General features: G+C 34.7%; 4 protein-coding genes and 1 long non-coding RNA gene across 9 annotated transcripts; 2 read left to right on the top strand and 3 right to left on the bottom strand.

Moving 5' to 3' along the window:
• Positions 1-1375: 1375 nt before the first annotated feature.
• Positions 1376-2907, bottom strand: LOC108851814 (GATA transcription factor 9). Its single transcript, XM_018625282.2, has 2 exons — positions 2482-2907; positions 1376-2204 (listed from the first exon to the last, which is right to left on the bottom strand). Exons 1-2 carry the CDS (start codon positions 2716-2718, stop codon positions 1497-1499), a joined length of 945 nt encoding a protein of 314 aa, XP_018480784.1. The 5' UTR covers positions 2719-2907; the 3' UTR covers positions 1376-1496.
• A 2858-nt stretch (positions 2908-5765) lies between these two features.
• Positions 5766-6387, bottom strand: LOC130510972 (lachrymatory-factor synthase-like). The gene has a single exon (XM_057007729.1). The coding sequence runs from the start codon at positions 6341-6343 to the stop codon at positions 5858-5860; it is 486 nt and encodes a 161-aa protein (XP_056863709.1). The 5' UTR covers positions 6344-6387; the 3' UTR covers positions 5766-5857.
• Positions 6388-6803: 416 nt separating this feature from the next.
• Positions 6804-8276, top strand: LOC130510527 (uncharacterized). Of its 5 annotated transcripts, none has more exons than XR_008944199.1 (5): positions 6804-7131; positions 7239-7405; positions 7488-7650; positions 7729-7784; positions 7869-8276. It is a non-coding gene; the product is annotated as an uncharacterized LOC130510527 (long non-coding RNA). The 5 variants fall into 5 exon arrangements; XR_008944195.1 differs by having other exon boundaries at positions 7239-7409; XR_008944196.1 differs by having other exon boundaries at positions 7239-7409; positions 7858-8276.
• A 4410-nt stretch (positions 8277-12686) lies between these two features.
• On the top strand, positions 12687-13559 carry LOC130510803 (uncharacterized). Its single transcript, XM_057007466.1, has one exon. It carries the CDS (start codon positions 12728-12730, stop codon positions 13313-13315), a length of 588 nt encoding a protein of 195 aa, XP_056863446.1. The 5' UTR covers positions 12687-12727; the 3' UTR covers positions 13316-13559.
• Positions 13560-16528: 2969 nt separating this feature from the next.
• Positions 16529-17643, bottom strand: LOC130511476 (ethylene-responsive transcription factor ERF043-like). The gene has a single exon (XM_057008493.1). It carries the CDS (start codon positions 17396-17398, stop codon positions 16709-16711), a length of 690 nt encoding a protein of 229 aa, XP_056864473.1. The 5' UTR covers positions 17399-17643; the 3' UTR covers positions 16529-16708.
• Positions 17644-19421: the final 1778 nt, after the last annotated feature.

Below are 19421 nucleotides of genomic sequence, written 5' to 3'. Positions count from 1 at the left end.
GTATTATTAGTAATATGTCGTATAGTATTATATGTTAGTAGATATATTATTAATAATCTATCTTATAGTATAATATGCTAGTGGATGTATCTAACTTATAGTAAAATATATGTAATATAAAGAAACATGCGTAGTGGATATAATAATAAGGTAAGAAGTGAAAAACTATGGTAATGTTTGATATTAATTATTTATAAAAAGGCATGTCTAATAATAAGTAGATTAATATAGCATTAATTACATAAAATCCAACTTTAAAATCCACCTAAAAGAAGTTATAATGTTTCTGTTTTAATAAGATAGATACTTGCATACTCCTTCTGTGCTGACCAAATTTGTATTTGTCCCTTTATTTTACTAAATATATTTCAGATTAAAATAAAGCAGCATATATATTTCCTCGAATATTGTCAGAATGTAAAACGTGAAAGAAGTTAAAGTACTTCTATGGTTCCAGCTCTCTTGCCTTCAGATTGGCAAGACTACCGGCTGATAGTAAGATAACTAAGTCTGTTTTGTCTTGTTAGGTTTTGGTTTAGTCGAAGGATTCCAGTTTATAACTTAATGTTTCTGTTGGTTATTAGTGGTCTGTTTCTTAGACTGTTGTTCTCCTCTTGTGGGTTTAGTTTCTGGGGAAATTCATGTTTTCCGCCAGCATAAGTATTCTTCCTTTGTATTTTATCAAAGTATCAATGAAAACTCAGTTGGGAAAAAAAAAAGTTAAAGTTCAGGGAATAATAATTAGGTTACGTAAATTACAATAACCCATCTGTCAAAATGAGTGATTATCCACCTTGGATCTCGGTGTTTTTTGGGTGAATAATATTTTACTGTTTCATTAAATTTGGACACAAAATAAACAATAATCTCGAACATGGCAAATACGTACATACTTAAGTTTCTTACATGTTTCACATTCACATATAATGGATCCGGTTTAGAAATATTAATTTGGTCTTTTTCGTTCACCAAGGAACCATCATGTAACATGTAACCCGAAAACGTATTCTGAATATAATTTAAATCGAAATGTATATAATAGATCTTCTTTGTAACCAATATGCATGATATCTATAAAAGAAATGTACACATGTATGTGTGGATACTTTACCCAAATAACAAAGGAAGAGAAAAGGAGTAACAACTATTTGGATTTATCCATTTTGGATATTTGATTTGTTTCAATTATTTTCATGACTATTCATTTAATTTAAAATATATAAAGTGGAAACAAGTTGATACTTAAATCATAGTTAAGAACTTGAGATGATCTCTTAACTCGTTTTTACCCTGTCTATAACTATTTTATGAATTTTTTCATTTAATACAGTTTTCTATTTTGAACAGAAAATAAAAATTTATTAAAAATATCATTAGTGTTCTGCATGAAATAAAATCAAACAAGATGTTAAAAAGCGAGAAGAAAAAAAACAGGAAAAACCTAAAAAAAAAAGAAAAGATTAAAGAACTTATTCTTGTGAATCTATCCACGTGGATCAGATTAAGTGTCTAAAGTCAGGAGCCACGTGGTTGTTATTACAATGGATTAAGAAATCTTCACCGTTGGATCTAAGCTGACTCAGCAAATGCTCGTCTCGCATCTCCTTCTGTCGCCGGAGCTCCATCACTTTCCTGTGCGAGTTCGAGTGCCTCGCCGTAACGAACGTCGGGCTCGAAGCCGGTCTGTACTCCGGCACGAGCCTTCCTGATTTGTACCGCACGCCGCACGCGTTGCAGAGCGTCTTCGGTCCCATCGGCCCCGTCCTCCACTGCGGCGTCTTGTCCGTCGCGCAGTGGAGACACCGTCTCTCTCCTCCGGCTTCTCCGCTATCTCCGTCGGTTTCTCCGGCGAAGTCGTGTTCTTTGATGACTCTGTGGTGTTGTTTCTTCTTAGGAAAGGGTTCGTCGGAGCCGCCGGCGAGGGCTAGAAGACGGGAGGCCCACGTGGAGGCTGCAGAGCGTGATCTCTTGCTTCTCGCTTTGGCGGGAAAAGAAACGTTGGAGTCATCGGTGTCGGTGAGGATGAAGATTTGATCCAGTTCTGGTTCGGGTTCTGGTTCTGGTTTAGTTTGGTAGGTTTGGGTTAAACCGGTGGTTTGAGGTTTTTGTAAGCCGGATAGTAACTGGAGCTTGTCTTGGTCTTCTTTTGAGAATGATTCTTCCACGAAGTTTGATAGCCACTCTAGCTCAGCTAAGTCCTCACACTGATAAGTGAAGTGATGATCAAAAGAAAGAAGAAAAAAATGTTACTTAATAATTCTAAATCTAAATACGTCACCTGCTTCAAAATTATTATTAAGTATCTATAATTATGAAAAAGAAACTCAAGTTTTTCATATTTTATATCAAAATATCATGAAAATGAATTTTTGAGTGACCTATTTACAAATTCGTGGTTTTTAAATGAAATTAACATATAAACATGGTAAAGGTGAGCCCTTTAGGCGTGAATTAGATTAAAAAAAAGTTTTGGAAAAGTACCGGAACACAGAGGTCGTCGGAAAACGAACTGCCGTCGGTGAAAAGCGACGAGGAGTTGGAGCTATCGGCGAGTGTACCGGCGGAGACGACAGAAGAGTCAGGAGAGGATTCAAATACGTCTTCAGGTTGGCCGTTGTCGTTAGAAAAGTCAAGAAGGTCGTCGACGACGAAAGAGTCGGCGTTACCGGCGACAAGGAGGAGCTCCGGAGTTGGTGGTTGCTGTTGTTGTTGTTCCATTGGGGCAAAACAGAGAAGGTTATTACAGTAAATAAATGAAAGAGAAAAGGAAAGAAAGTGAGAGGCTTTTTTGGTGAGCGAAGAATGTAACGGAGAGGAAGAGAAGGAGAGGTCTATTTTTGGGAGGTTGTGTAAAGGGAGAGTGATGTTAGAGAAAGGTATGGTTCATGTGAGATTAGAACGAGACAGAAGACAGCTAAAACAGAGGGAACTTTGACTATTGTGTTATACTCTTCCTTTCTCTCTTTTTTTTTTTTCTCTTTTGTATTATTAATATCACAATAATTACCATATGTCTCTAGGGGACATTTGCTTAAACACAAGGGGAGGTGAATACCAATAAACATTTACTATTAATTTATAATTAACATATTAACTATTGCTGAACAAAAAGAAAACAAAGCCCTTGAGTGATGGTGAAAAAAAAAACTCTGTTTGTTTCTGGTGTTGTTAAATCAGCAAATTAACAAAGTCCATGAGTTATGTCTACACATGAGATGGAATCTGATCTCTTCAACCACACCAAACCAGGACTGAATCCTGGAATTTATTTGGTTCATCGTCAATTTGAAGTGGCCTTAATCGTCCATGTACAACCCACTCCTTATATAAGCTAGTCTCCACCATGATCTCAGGAGTGGATCTTTGTGTAGAATTTGAACCCCTTCTAAAACTCTCAAAACTTTGGAAAAACAAGAACATGACATCAACATCACAACATTGTCATTTTAGTAAACTCACATAGTTATATTGTAATATAAGCTTTGCAAGTATGTTGTGATGTTTTACTGTGTGTAATCTATTTCACAACAATGTGTTTTACTGTGTTTACGGTGAACGTTATTCTTCAAAGATACTTCAAACCAGACACGTATTTACTAGGCTTCTCCGAAGAAGAAATAGAAGAATCTTAACAAAAAAAAGAACCAGAAGAATCTTTTGCAGCCTTTTATCAATGTAGGTTTTCTTTTAACTGTGACTAGCAATATACTATGCTTTAGTAATGGATAAAGCAACCACATGCAAAAAAAAAAAATCTACTCCCACATGTAAAAACAAAAACTTAAATTGGATATTGTTTGTCCAAATGGTCTGCTTGAATGCTTAGTAGCTTAAGTGTTAACCAGTAACACATATCCTAGTTGGAATGTTACTAATCTCTCAAATTGTTTTCGGAAATTAATTAAAGGCCAGTGGACCTAGAATTCATAACTACCACAGAAATTGTAAGCATAGCTTAACTGATATTTCATAATAGTAGCCATGAACCCCACTCTATTTGGATCCTGGTGTTGGACCAAAATGCAATTAATGAAGAATCTATACTACAGCCCAAATTAACAAAGAAATTAGTTAAACAGTGACCCACTATAAACAGAAACATAAGCCCATCTGCCATCTCTAAAGTAATATTGTTATGTCTACAAATAACTTGAATAACTACTAAACATATGATTTGCGCCTAGCGATATGTTAAAAATCAACGATACTTGCACAGTTTCGGAAGTTACAACTTTTCTAACGAGGAAGTGGACTGGTTTGATCATTGCAGTACATTACTGGTTTAGACTTGCTTCAAGATATCACTCTCGAGATTCGAGAAGAAGAAAATCTTCGTAAACAACGGGAAGAAGACCTTATCCTCCGACTTCCCTCTGATAATGCAAATGGTACGCTAAATCGAGCTAAGCATAACTAACTCGATACTGAAACATATTCATAGAAAACTGTGTTTTTACGGGTACAATAAATCATAATTATACGGCCGTAAATTAACAATAATATTGAATTATTGATGGAGAACATGGTCGGCTCTGGACCATGAGTAACTGAGAATTTTTGGAAAAAACTATATAAAAATGAATTCCAAAAAAAAAATTTAGACTTCCAAAATTTCTTTTTACATATCTCAGGGCCGGCTCTGATGGGGGAACATGCATGTCAAGCATGGAGAGAGTACGAAAATGCTGTTGCATGGAAATGGTTTAAACGACGACGAAGATCCTTCATTGTATATGCTTCATGTTCCTCAACTGGTTTTTATCTGATTTAAAAAAAAAAGTTTTACATGCTGGTCAAAAAAAAAGTTTTACATTAATTATCAAAACACAGAGACGTTTTCTTCAGAGATATATATTTTTATAACTCTTAGTAATCTTTTTAGTCAAAAAGAAAAAAAACTCTTAGTAAGCTTGTATTTAGTTATATAGTCGGAAACTTATGACTATATATCATCTCTAGGTTTGAAAGGTTTATTTTATTTTCTTGTTTTCCCAACAATTATTTTTTTAGCCTGTTAATTAAGTTATGAAATGTTACGTGCTATAATCCTTTTTTGGTATGGATTTTTTTTCTTTCTAAATTGTAACATATACTTCAAACCATCCTCTACGTGAAGAAAATGAAACCTTTCTCTGTTAGCGAATCTTTTTTCTCTTTAAAAACTTAATTTGTCAATAGTAAAATATATAAAAGAAGGTAAGAAATTTTTCTTTGAGATAGGGAGTATGTGTACATATAGAATATTTTTGTGTGGCTAACAATCTTTTAGAATATATTTCTGAAATATCTTTCATTTTTTAGAAAACCAGATCTAAGAGCATGATTATTGCAAGTTCCTTAAGATTTGGTTCTTAATACACATATATGTATATATATATATATATTATATATGCGTATATAATTGTTTGTTAAGGACTTTACGGAAACCAAAACCGAAAATTATTTAATTAAGAACCAAACGGTTTCAGTTTTCGTAAAGTCCTTAACAAACAATTATATACGCATATATAATATATACATATACATATATGTGTATTAAGGACCAAACTTTAAGGAACTTGCAATAATCATGCTCTAATGAACATAAAAATCAAGCTAAATGTAATGGACCAGGCTATCAACATAAAAAGTTTGAGGAATATGTTAATTCTTCGATTACGTACTAATCAGAGTACTCCAAATACAACAAATCCAGGAAAATATTGAAGTTCATACAATCATAGACGATAGAAAGCACCAAATCAAATTATCTTTATTTTCACCTTTTAACACGAAAACACCAACTAGATTGCACACTGTAAAAAACAGAGATTTGGACATATTTTTATTATGAAAACTTGAAAGCATAGAAAAGGTTTTACAGATTCGTTTCCATTTTATCCGCCATATGTTGAAGACAAAAACCCACGTAGGATTCAAGGTTTTCCTTCTTCCAACCATCGACAGGATCGGACATAAACGACCACTCGATTTGACACATTTTTCCATCCGATTCATCTCCACCATCCACTGGTACCACTTTGACCGTCGCCACGTAAGATCCGAACCCCACGTTATTCTCAAGGACCTCGTAGCTCAAACACCGCCCGACTGGATCGATCTCGACCAAACGCTCTTTAGCCCATTTGGTTTCCTCGTCTTTGATTTTGTTGGAGGCGCAGTATCGGACCAAACCCGTCTGACCATCGGTTCCTTCCACTCTGTGACAAGTGTCAACAGTTGGGAACCACTCGTGGACGTTGCAGAAGTCTGAGACGACTGACCAGGCTTGATCCACCGTGACCCCGTTGACCTGGACGGCTTGTTTTCCCTCCCACTTTAACGCAGCCGTTTCTTGCTCCATGTGACCGACCACTTTGATGATATGACTTGTATAGTTAGTCGCTTTGGTGCAATGTTTATCAAGAAGTTTGGTAGCACGAAGCTATTTATGCTCAAAGCCAAGCGTGCAATATACATACCCTCGTTAGAAAACCAAGTATAGCCCAATAAACCTACATACCCAAAACTAAGGTCCAATCACAACTCATGCACAGTCCAAAAGCTCTTTATGTGTAACCCACATTGCAACCCAAAAAATCTCCAACTATTGTTACTTATTCAAGTTCTTTAGTTCATTATTGATTGATAAATATCTATATCTATATATATAAAGAAGAGTTGTTTCTCTCCTGCTGACACGTCAGACGCCATGTCACAAATTGAGTCTCTGAGCATTCGACACGTCGGATCCCACCGTTTCACTAAAGCGTGATTATATGGGTTTGGGCTTCGCAGGTTAAAACGCATCACTTTATCTTTTGGAAATCGTCTGGACTTTTTAAATCGCGATATTCTTCGAGTAGTCGACGAAATTCCCAGAAGCTAAATCGCCGATCTGATCTCTGTAACCTCTCAACCTTCGATTAATACATGTTTAACTCTGAGTTTTTTTCGTGATTATCCCTCTTCGCATACCACAGCAAGCGGCCGAAGTTTCGAGTCTAAATATCTCATCCTTCAACAATGGACAGCACAACTCAAACGCGATCCAGAAGAGTTCTAACATCTGATTCCGATGATGGCGACTTCATACACTTTCCTTGCCGATTGAAAGCCATCAAATCCGGTCGCTGCTCTAACACTGCGGAAGTACGTTCAGATTTGTTATCCTCAATGTAATTTTAAATTAGTATTGTCATTGTTGTATCTTTTGGAATGTAACATTGTAATTGAGTTGTTTCTGTGTGTGTCTAAAGTTTGTAGATTGTGGTTCACTGGATCAACATAGATTTGCAAGGAACAAAATCTGGGTAATCGATGACAATATACCTCTTCTTTACTCAAACGAGTTCTTAAAAAAAAACATTAGTTGATCTTCCTCTCAAACCATCAGATGAGGACTTAAAGCAATGGCCTGACAGGTGTAGGTAAACCATCATCATGTCTTTTATGTTCTTTAACTTTATACATTCTGAATTCTGTGTGTGTTTCCTTTTTGAGTTCAGGAACTAAATTGCTATAGATGGCGACTCAACATTGCTTTCTTTAGAAACGTCAAAGGAGCCCTCAGATTGAAGGGTTAGAGACATTTGACTACATGGAGAACCTCAGCAAAAAGAGCTTTTGACAGAACAAGGCGACAGTAATAACCTTTGAATCTGATATGAGGTAAGGATGTAAACATTGATAGTGAAGAACAAGTATTGTTGGTTGATGCATATCAGAATGTTACTTTTTTTATATCAGATGTACCGGACTTACTTTGGATCTCCCAAAGTGGTAGCAGTTCTTGACCATGAACGGTAAAAATCATATAACATTTTGTTTTTTCATTACTAGCTTTCCATACGATATGAGTTTCTTTAGTTATGATAGTGATGATGCAGTTGTATGAAAACCATGGGAGAACTCAAAAACTATGGTGGATTTAGGGGATGATAAGTACAAAAGCATACTTTGTGTGGATGGTAATTACTTTGAAGCCATGAGAAGAAAGGACCGGCCGGCTTATATTAATCGCTGTTAAGTCCAGTTTCTGCTTTGATCAACTTGAACTACAGAGACCAGAGCAGAGGATTCAGATTCTGTATGTTTAAGAATTTCGTCCTAAAAAATATCAAGCTTATTCCTCTGCACGATCTCTGCAGATTTTTATACTGCAACATTGGAAAAACAAAATTGTTTCTTCTCTGTTTTGTATCCTTGCAACTTTGTTGAAAGAAAAGATATATCCTCCGTACTTTGTTATAGGTGAATCTTACTTTGTTATTGGTGAATCTAAACTTTGTTGCATCTCTCATAATAGGTGAATAGATCAATCTCAAGTTTGTTGCAAGTGTGTATATATATATATATATATATATATATATATATATATATATAATATATATATTTAAAAGTTTTTGCTTTTATTCGTATACTCACAAAAATGGTGTTCTGTAATGGTTTTTAATTAGTAATAACATCATGTCAAGACTGTTAACTCGAACGAGGGTGAAGAATGAAGATGGATCATTTTTATTGTTTACAGAATGGTTTAATGATAGTGTTGAGAGCGAGACTGTAGGGGTGATCAACTCGAACGAGGGTGAAGAATAAAACCCATAAATTATTAGAGATTTCTAAACACAATAGAGACCGGAAGTGTCTCTCTCGGGTATAGTTGTGGGTAGTTATTTTGGGTATTATCTAAATTATTATGTTAAAATTATTCAGGTTTTCAGTGAAACCCATAAACGAAGCTATACTTGGACCGATTAGAAAATAATTGTTTTAGAAAGAGCAAAATGAGTTTTGTTAAAAACTGTATTCAATAACAAAAAACAATCAATATAATAATATATAATAAAATATCGTCAGGATTATATATTATAAGTTAGCCAGTAATATTGATTTCAAATAACATGGTTAGCTTTATTTCCATAAATGATAATGCATATAAGATTCTAAAAAGATTTATATGTACACTCTTTCTCAAAAAACATGTATAAGTATAAAAAGTAACGATAATTTCATATTATTATTTATCTATCTTAAAATATTTGTAGTTATAATGAATAAGTTACTTTTTACATCGTAAAATCATAAGTTTTTATAAAATGTGTAACGAAAAGAAATTTTTTTTTTATAATAATTAGAAAATATGATTTCTAAAATGAACAGTTAAAATTGTTGTAAAAACTATAAAATTTAGTACTACTTTAGTTAAAAATAAATTAGATATTTAAAATCATTTGCATAATTTGTTTTTTATTATCTGCCCGCCCGTAGGGCGGGTTTACCCTAGTCATTTATAAATGAGCCATTTGTATTGTTCCTCCTACTTGCTAACAAAATATTATGATTCTTTGGACCATTTAAAATTAAAAGTAACTGTTTGTATTATATTGTAAATTTCGATTTCTTTCCAAATAAAAACTTTTCAATCCCACTATCCGACACTGCAAAGATACTCCACTAATACAAGAAACTGCGAGAAATTAGAATTATAGTAGTAGCAAAGTAGGGATCCTATATTGTTTAGCCATCATTAGCTAACCCAAAGTCCACAGCAACCTTACAAATAAGTACTCAAAGTGAAACTATAACAAATCTTTTTGTTAATTAAAATATAAAGGATAATGTTGTGGCCACTGGAAGTGCTTTCGAATCACTCAATAAACTTAATAAAACTTGCGTATTATCCGGTGTCCGTATGAACTCACCAACCTCTGATCATGTGTTTTACTTAGATATTTAAAAATCTTTTCTTTGTTGCTAATACTGATACACGACTTTGAATTTAAGCTTTGAACGACTAAGAAAGAGATAGCAAAGTGGATTATTAAATCTGATACACGATTTACATATTTGAACGACAAGATTCAAATACAAGGAAAGCTAAAAAAACAAGGCTAAATGGATTACTAATACAACTATGAAGCAACGGAAACGTACAAGAGTTGGAACTACAAAGAGATGCATAAACATAAATCCATGAGAAAAGTTTTGGAAATAAGAAAATTATATCATTTAAAAGAAAGTTAGATAATCGTCCATGTAGCACACATATTTTGACAGTCTAAAGAACTTTTAAAATCCATTAAGGTAATAAAATAGAGTACCAAAGTTTTTAGAACAACCAAGATGGATCCACAAATGAGATATACATATATACACACTTTTTCCAAGTGACGATGTTAAATCGTATCCTCTTGCAGTAAGCATGATGCAAATAAAGTAAGTGATAAGGTAAATATATATCATTCCTCTTGAAATATATAAGACAATACTTTTAAGCCTTGCTTGAGAAGGTGCTAAATTTAAAAATTTTAAAAAAGGTTCTCTTTTCTTTTTTCCGAGCAGTAGTAGGACCCGTGTTCTTTCATTTTAACATATCCATCATAATCCAAAACCCATCAATTGCCTAAAACCTTAAAATAGACTTCCTATTTCATTCAGATAAAAATAAAAGAGAATTAGTAATACCTAATGATGACAATTTTATGTTCAAATTATTAACCACTCATTGCTAAACAAATTATCTAGGCCTAATGTTGATCGGATAATATGACTTTTATATCTCCAGCTCATGCACACTTCTTATAGGCGTAATAATTATCTCGTAATTATATATAATATGATGAAAAGGGGTGTTTTTTTATACTCCATTACGTAGTACTGGAATCCAAACAAGTAAATAAATGGTAAAAATAAAAGAAACCAAAAAGTTGATGTTACATGTTTAACTTTACGTGAGGGTTTATTGAAGAGTCAACAGAAATATACTACAGTATTTACATCATCAACACAACAAGTCACGTAAAATTGTTTAGCCAAAATAAAATCAGGTAATAGTGTGATCACTATTCATCCATCAAAGATTTTACTTGATTCGTTTATTTTTTGACAAAACATAAATTTCCACAGTGTTTGTTTTTGGTTAGTTAACCAAAAGAAGGAAAAATAAAAGTTGTTTTGGTAGTTTTTGTTATAGCAAACTTTTAGACTCGATTCATTTTTGTTATTTGGTAATTGCATTTTTACTTTTGAAACTATTCATTTTTACTGATTTTTAATTTGCAGCACAATAATAAGTTTTACTTTCCACCAGCCACAATAAATCGTTAACTAATAATTAAATTTTTAAAAATTTCGACCTAAAATATTCAAATGACATTTCAGAAATTGCGACCTAAACTAGTGTCGCCCGTCAAAGTGTACGAAATTTGGGATCCCGGAACATCCAAGTTGGAAGACAACAATCAGTTCATGATTTTTTTTTCCACTAAAAATATTAGTTTATTTATATTCTTGATAAGATATTAACTCTTTCGACAAAGCAATCAAAACCAACTTTTCTGATTTAAAATAAAAACAAACTATGACCAATGGATCCCTACTCGTAATACACTTTTAGCATATGCAAACAACTTAGAGAGACTAATACAATTACATAACCAAAAGAAAGAAACATATAGTTTAATATATTTCTCGTCCCTTTATTTTTTTTACCTGACAAATTTAAAGTAAAGACACAGAAAAAGAAAAGGTAACAAACTATTAAAATCCATAAAGACCGACACAGTTTAAATAAAATTTGTATAATGCAGCTGTTATCATTACACTACTTAAATATTGTTTTACTTTAATATGGATTTATATTCTAAGAAATCGAGTCGAGTCGCCTTTGTTGATGGCTAGAGCAATCTTCAGTATCTGTATTTTACCAGATATTTGCTCCACTAGTCTAACAGTTAGATTTATGAGACACTGATTAAGCTATCCAGAAATGGCAGTTTACGAGTTCAGCCATTTCCATTTTAATAGTAACTCCAAATCAGTTTCATATGTTTCTATTTTGAAATGTTAAGTTCATATTTATCTCATTCGTAGTAGCACATGTGGAATTCAAATTTACAGGCTATTTTTTTGTATTGTTATATTTTTATTTATTTTATATATTACAATCCATTATAGATCTTTTAATATAACAAGTTCTTAAGATCTTAAATTTGGGCAACACAATATTTTGATGTACGAAATTTAAGTCACTATTTTCTGGAAGAAAAAAACACTAACAGTTTTTGTTTATTAATAAAACAATGCTAGTATCAAACAGAGCATGTCCTAAAAATTTTAAGGCTAGAAGGTAAACATGAAAAATGGTCGAAAATAAAAAAAATATATGTTGGTGGGATTTAGAATCCCAGTTTGGATAAATGTGAAAGGGCTATTCAACTACTACACTAAACACAGATTTTTGATTTTTGAGGAAAAATGTGGTCGATTTTGTTGATATTAACAGGCGGTCGGAAGTCATTGCTTCTATTGTTTGGGTTGAGGGCCGGTTCTCCTATCAAATTGTAGTTACTACAGTATAATCACGACCTAGAAAGAATACATGGAAGTTCATTATTAGATAGCTTGAAACTACAATAACATTCACTAGATTTCATAGTTTGCTACAAAATACTTTGATTTACATAGAGATTTAATTTGTTTTCCACAATGCCATGGTGGGAGACTCAAACTAGAAGAGTCTCTTTAACAAGAATGTTTTTAACGGTTGAGATAATAACTATTGAACCCATCGACTTCTTTTTCCCATCTTGATATTAATTTATGATAAAACTCCTACAGCATAATAAATATAATGTTTCCGTTATATAAAGACCATCATAAGTTTCTTCATTAACCCACTTTTAAGTTTTCTTTAAATACCATCCCTTCAGCCTCAAGCACCACCCTCTCTTTCTCACACATAATGTATACACACGAGATGGAAGTTTGTTCAACAGTCACAACCAAGAAGCTCTCAAGACTCGCGAAGCTTATCCTCTTCACCATCCAGAAGGTCTCAGACGCCTCACGACACAAACTCCTCACAACTCTCGATCCTCAGCTACTCGCCAAACGTGGCAAGACCCTACGCAAGTCTCTGAACGACGCCGTATCAACTTCCCACTCCCGCATCACGTGCCGTCCTTCCGACTACGAAGACATCCAGTCTTCCTTCATCTCACCAGTCCCGATCCAGCTGGACTACGAGTTCAGCTGCAGCAGCACCCCACCGAGACGTTCCTACGCCTCAACCACCACCGGACGACGCAGCGGGTCACGCAAACCGCTTATCAACAAACGCCAACGCAACGCGTATGTCCGGTACAACACGCTCCCTAAGGTTCGAGATTCCGCCTGGGAACGACACGTGGCAGCGGCCGTGATTCCTGACGTAGCTAGCAGTACCGGAACTATGGAAAGTGGCCACGTGGACAGAGCAGCGGAGGAGTTTATACAGAGGTTCCATAGACAGCTGAGGTTGCAGAGGTGGATGATGGCTCAGGAGGTTTAGAAAACTTTTGATTCAGCGTCACTTTTGTTACACCAAAATATATCAATCTATCTAGAAAATACTAGTATAATAGGTAACTGTCGTAGTTTTGTTTTGACTTTCTAGTTTGGTATATATTTCCCAAGTTTTTTCTTTTTTGTTTTATTGTTTTGGTTTGTGTAATTTTAGAATCCATGATCGGGTTTTGGATCTGTTTGGATGAAACTGTAAGAAAGTTAATCTTCAAAATAGCTCTTTTGTGTGTATATCAGAGCATATATATGAAAATATCTTTGCATAATTTTGGACAGATTGACGACTACTTGTGCATCTAGTGAATATCAACGTTTAAATTACCACTAACGTTCGAGTTACTGCCCTTGCAGAGATGCATACAGGATCAAATTATTTACTATTGAATTGGCCTTGTATTTGGCACGTTTACGTGCGTTATTTACATATTACGTTTTTATATACGTTTTTTATTGGTCCTTAACTCTGTTGTATGTTATGAACTTATGATGAATAATATATATTTGTTTAATATGCTTCGGCTATGCGTAAACATAAACGACAAAATTTGTAATCCAAGTGATGTTGAAAATGATCCATATCGTTGTAGATCTATCTACCCTATAATAATATATACTACTTCGGTTTCATTGAAAATACAGCAGTGATAAACATTTAGTCTCTACTAAGCCAATATTGTACTAAGATTGGTCGTCTAGCAAGTCAAAAGTTACTGTAAAAGCTTTCTCCAAATTTCTCGGCAAAGACGAAGTATGACATCTCTATACCAAATCCCACTAAAAATCTAGAGGGTTGGATCTTATAGAACTCTATGTTTTGTTTAGTCATCATAGTATATAAAAGGGAAGGAGAGGAACAACAACAATTAAGATGAAACAAAATAAGGAAGTCAATGCGAACTTTTTAAAGAATGACTTTGGAAAAGTTTCTGGAATTTCTGATGAAATAATAGTCTCATTTAGCTGGGTTCTCATATATAGCTATAGATGTTGATATTATTGCAAACTAACAGTTACTGAATGGAAACATAATTATGTAGCAATCCATTTGGAATGTTTAACCATGATCCCTTATATGAATCCATGTATCGGTTTTGTTTGTGTATTCTTATACAAGTGATGGTCTTTCACTTGGGCCATGCCTAATTACAAACCAATCAAACATGTGCTTGGTACCTTGAAAAATTATATTACTAATCAGTTCTGAACAAAAATAATTAAATAATTATGTTGGTAATGTATTTATTAGAAATAGACAAAGTGGCCTAAAATTCTCACACCCCTGTCTGATGAAGATAACATTAGTCGACTACACACTAATCATCTGGTATCAGATCAGTAACCTTGCTTTTTTAACTTTCAGTGCCAGGCGAACCAAATTAAAACAAGACTCCCAAAAAGAAACATGAAAGCATTTTCTTATAGACATTAAGCCGGTATATGAAAACATAATGACTCAACGTCAAACCCCAACAGAACCAGACATCTAAAACAAAACAAACAGAACTGTAAGAAGTAAACCTTTTCCACGTTAAGAATCACTTCATGTTCTCCATATTGAACATTAGTCTTCCATGCTAACTCACAATACATCCAACAAAACATATCCAACCACTGAACATGGTCAAATGAGCAACTATTGTGAGGTAAATAAAGAACCTGAAGGTCTTCAGTGGTGCCACTTTGAGAGCATAAGTTTCCTTTTCCCACAAAAGGATCTGAATTAGTAGCAGGAAACCGAAGAACCTGTATAACCCATCATCACTATTCCTGGTCCATTGAAGAATTATTGCCAATTTCCTGGTAACACACCTTAACCGTCAAGCATACAAAAAACTCACCTCACAATCACGGTTCTGCTTGCAAAATCTGCTCAGCTGAACACTGTCAGCAATTTCTCCAGTTGTCCTAGTGTCACTAAATAACTTTGATTCCCTCTCAACTTCATTGACAACACCTATGGAAACAGATCTCAAATCACGACCTAAGTTTTCTTCTTGCCCAATTTCACATGCTACCACACATCTAGAATCAGGTGTCACACACTTTCCCACAGACTCATCAGACCATTATTGAACAAAAACCATACTTTCTACTTCCAGAACTTGCTCAGTTCCAGAGTTACACTCATCTCGAGCAAAGTTTGTGAGTTATGTACTCTCAGTGTTCAACTTTCCAGCCTCAGTTTCCTCACTAGGTGACCTTCCAAGGCTACAAACAGGTGGGGTCCAACCACTAGTGATAGCACTACTTTCAGGAGAAAAAAAACGTCCAAACTCTGTGGACTAATTAAGAGATACACTCTGTGGACAAATTAAAAAAAATGTCCAAACTCTGTGAACTAATTAAGAGATGCCCTCTTCAGGAGAACCAATGTCAAATTCTTAATACATGGATTTGCCAAGTCGATGCCTCCTGGACAAGTGAAAGGGATGCAATCGGTCTTGGAGTCATGGCCTTAGAAGATGGAAAGTCAATACTCTATGGCCCAAAAAGTGGAACACAAGCTCAAACTCATCTCCACGCAGAGGCTGAAGGACTGATATGGGCAGGAAGTGATAAATAGTAGACAAAGGATGATGTGCATTTTGAATCTGATTGTGAGCAGCTTGTTAAACTCATTAACAGTGAGGAGGATTAGCCGGCTTTGGCAGGGGAACTGAACGAGATTAAAGCTTCTTCAACTAGTTTTCTTTAAATTTTAAATCTCTGTACATACTGCCTTGCAAAAAATGTTCCATACTCAGCTTCCCTTACGTACACTGCTTTGCACCAAGATGGTTAGTCCCTACCACTAGTCAAATGGTTGCAAATTAGAATGAAACGTTCCTTTCGATGTCAAAAAAATAAACATAAATGCAAAATCGTGTTTCAACGACCAAAATTCTAATAAAGACTATAGCTTAATAAATTGCCTAATAATGTAATTTTTGTTTGATTAAGATTAATTTAGCTCCCTAACCTCAACCAAAAAGAGAAGTTTTATTTTGTGGTACACGTAAGATATGAGATATGTATTGGTTGTATTTATTAATGCAAGCACCTTATTGTTTTTTTTTTCATTTCTTCCAAGTAATTAGTTTGCATTCTTTTGTAATTAAGGTGTATGTTAAAGATCAGAATACATGGAAAGTTGGTGATCAAGCACTACAATTTTTCAAGTAGATTTTTATTGATCTTGCAAGATTATGAAAAACTGGAAGGTCACAAAAATACTCAAAACATTAACACTGCTGTCATTATTTCAGCTAAACCCAAGAGTATACACACTTACATTTTATCATCTTTCTTGGAGATATCTCACGCAAATAAAAACACATAGAGATCCCATGAAAATTAAACCAATAAAAAAAAGAGAGAAAATACGATTTTAATTTATTTTTCAGGGAAAGTGCATCCAAGAAAAGCTTTCTTGAAAACTCGAGTTCAACGGAGAATCATTGTCATACGTAAAATCATCTAATGCACCACTTAGTGACCGTGACGGCATGAACACCAAATCCTCCAACGAGTCAAAAAACACAAACTCGTTTGACTCGTCTAAACTCGTTCCAAGACTCGGCAACTCGACGATGCTGTCCTGGACCAAATCGTCCGAGACCATACTCTCCTCATCAACAACGCTCGTCACAGAGAACGAAGACGAAGAGAAGGAAGCCGTTTCGCTAGTCTCACTCTCCGACCTTTTACCCAACGACGCCGTTTCGCTCATATCACTCTCACACCTCGCGTGACGAAACGCCGTCGAGTTGCCAAAGTCCATTAGAGCCGCTTTGGTGGCCGCAGCTCTGACGTCACGAGGGCTGAGCGAAGCGGGTCGAGGGAGAGAATCCGAGAGCTCAGGGAAGTTGAGAATAGCGGAAGCTCCCTTGATGCTCAGAGCCGCCACGTCGTGAGCACGCATGGCCATCTCAGCCGTGGGGAAAGTCCCGAGCCAGATCCTCGACTTCTTCCTAGGCTCACGTATCTCGGATACCCATTTGCCCCAACTCCTCATGCGGACTCCACGATACACTGGCTGCTTACTTTCCATCTTCTTCTCCTTGTCGGAACCAAGTAACGCATCCACCATTCTTTAAGTGTTTCAAGAAATGTCACAAGAGTAGGTTGTTTTTGTTGAAATGTAATGTTGGAGATTTGGGTTGGTATAAAATATAAATAATATAAACTTAGGACGAAAATAGTATATCTTTAAGGCAAAAGGAGTGAGAAGAGCTAGAAAAGATAGTTCTTGTCTGTACCATTAATTGGTGAAATTTCTACTCTAGTGTTTGGATGTTTCCAAGTCTCCTCAATGATCTCTCAGTATTTAGAGTATTAACTCTTAACTTATATAATAAGTATGGACATATTTACATTCTCTCACTCGTATATGTGTGGTTTGAAAGGGAGAGGGACCCACCATAAAGGTGTAGCTAGCTGCTTACCTACTAGAAAGGTTGGTGTGGCTGTAACTGGTGCTTTCTTTTTGTTACAAAGTTTTATAACGCGAAACACGAGTTGATGTTAATTTCTAATCGTTTGCTTTTTCTTTTTGTGATGTGACATCTTAGAAGTTCCTGAGATTTGGTTTTGTATTCACCAAAAAAGAGAGGAAAAGAAGCTCTGGTCCTCTTCACTATTACTTACTCTGCAGTTTGCACGACGTGTATAGATTCGAAACTACGGTAGAGTACATAGTCACCAGTCTATTGGATTTATTGAACTCATAAGTAGAAAGAATTTGCTTTAAACATTTATGTCACCGCTCCAAAAAGTATTTTAATTCATAGATCAATTGGTTAATTAAGTCGGCAACCCTAAGCTAGAACGTAATAAATTTCTAGCTTATAATTAAGAAGTACTACTTCAATGCATTAAATCGCATCTTCTCGAGCCGTTGAATCCGTTCAAAACCCTAAAACAATGGATGAATCAAAACATCATTATAAGTTTGTAACGTTACCACCAAATCTACGTGATCGAACTATAGCATGAGAACGCATAATTCGTATTAGTGCGAATCACATCTTGGTCTGATAAGAAGCACTTAATTACATACTGTGTGTCGTCTAGAGACGAATGTTAAATATTTTAATTATGATCATCTAAAACCACCAATTGGCGAATTGTTATTATGCAATGTATGTAATATCATTGCTCCATATTTATTCAAAGATTATATTATGAAGTTGTCGTTTTCTGTATTTCCATTGGTGTTGTGGTGGGGTTCTAAAAGACCCTTCATATTTAAAAAGTTAGTCCATTATTACATCATCAATACTATTGATTCAATAACGTCGACAATCAAATAGTGATAACGCGGACTTTCATAGTTTTTTTTTTGCTTCGATTGCTGATAAAAGATATGAGTTTCGTTTATCTAGCTGTATTTGCACGAATGTTCATCTATAGCCTTATATTTACATGAGTAGGTACTATTGCTTAACAAATCCATAACAATTTCGAACAAATTAGTTTATATATGCGCGATAGTTCGTAAAAGCACCTCCAATAGAAAATTCTATCTATTGTGATCCTAAACATACATATTAAAAACATCTCCAATAGAAAATTCTACCATTAGGATCCTAAACATACATATATGTATTCTACCAATAGATAGAATCTCCCGTTGGAAGTGCTGTTAACTCATAAATGTTTAAACGTTTATGAGGATTTCACTTGCTTTTCTTTTTTTTTTTTAAATTATTGCGTGGTTTGGTAGAAATGCGAACCTAGTTACAGCCAAACCTTGTTTGTCTGTCTTAAAAGTTTTTGCCAGAACATAACCTAGGCTTCAGGTTTCCTTTTTGTACACATATAGTTTGGTAGTTAAAATCAGACGCATGTTGATTTTTTTTGGGACAACACGCATGTTGATTATAACAACAATAAGCTCTCAATTAACATGTTACCAAAAAAACAATGAGCTTCAATTTGTTTTTGATTTTAGACAACATGAACACGGTTAAATATACTTTTGAATGAGGTTTCCGGTTTCCCTAAGTTATAAGCAAGTGGAATATTTGTTCTAAAAAGATCCAATGCTTTGAACAAATAGTTATAAAGTAAGGTAAATAGTCTTTGCAATTTAATCAACGAGTTTAATCGTC

The sequence above is a fragment of the Raphanus sativus genome, chromosome 4, assembly GCF_000801105.2.
Source record: "Raphanus sativus cultivar WK10039 chromosome 4, ASM80110v3, whole genome shotgun sequence".
NCBI classification, from domain to species: Eukaryota; Viridiplantae; Streptophyta; class Magnoliopsida; order Brassicales; family Brassicaceae; genus Raphanus; species Raphanus sativus.
This window is presented reverse-complemented; position numbering and strand designations above follow the sequence as displayed.

Excerpts from the sequence above, each read along its gene's own strand:
- LOC108851814 (XM_018625282.2), bottom strand. The coding sequence starts at position 2,718 with ATGGAACAACAACAACAGCAACCACCAACTCCGGAGCTCCTCCTTGTC. Across the intron at positions 2,205-2,481 it reads CCGACGACCTCTGTGTTCCG|TGTGAGGACTTAGCTGAGCT; the intron begins GTACTTTTCCAA and ends TTCACTTATCAG.
- LOC130510972 (XM_057007729.1), bottom strand. The coding sequence starts at position 6,343 with ATGGAGCAAGAAACGGCTGCGTTAAAGTGGGAGGGAAAACAAGCCGTC.
- LOC130510803 (XM_057007466.1), top strand. The coding sequence starts at position 12,728 with ATGTATACACACGAGATGGAAGTTTGTTCAACAGTCACAACCAAGAAG.
- LOC130511476 (XM_057008493.1), bottom strand. The coding sequence starts at position 17,398 with ATGGTGGATGCGTTACTTGGTTCCGACAAGGAGAAGAAGATGGAAAGT.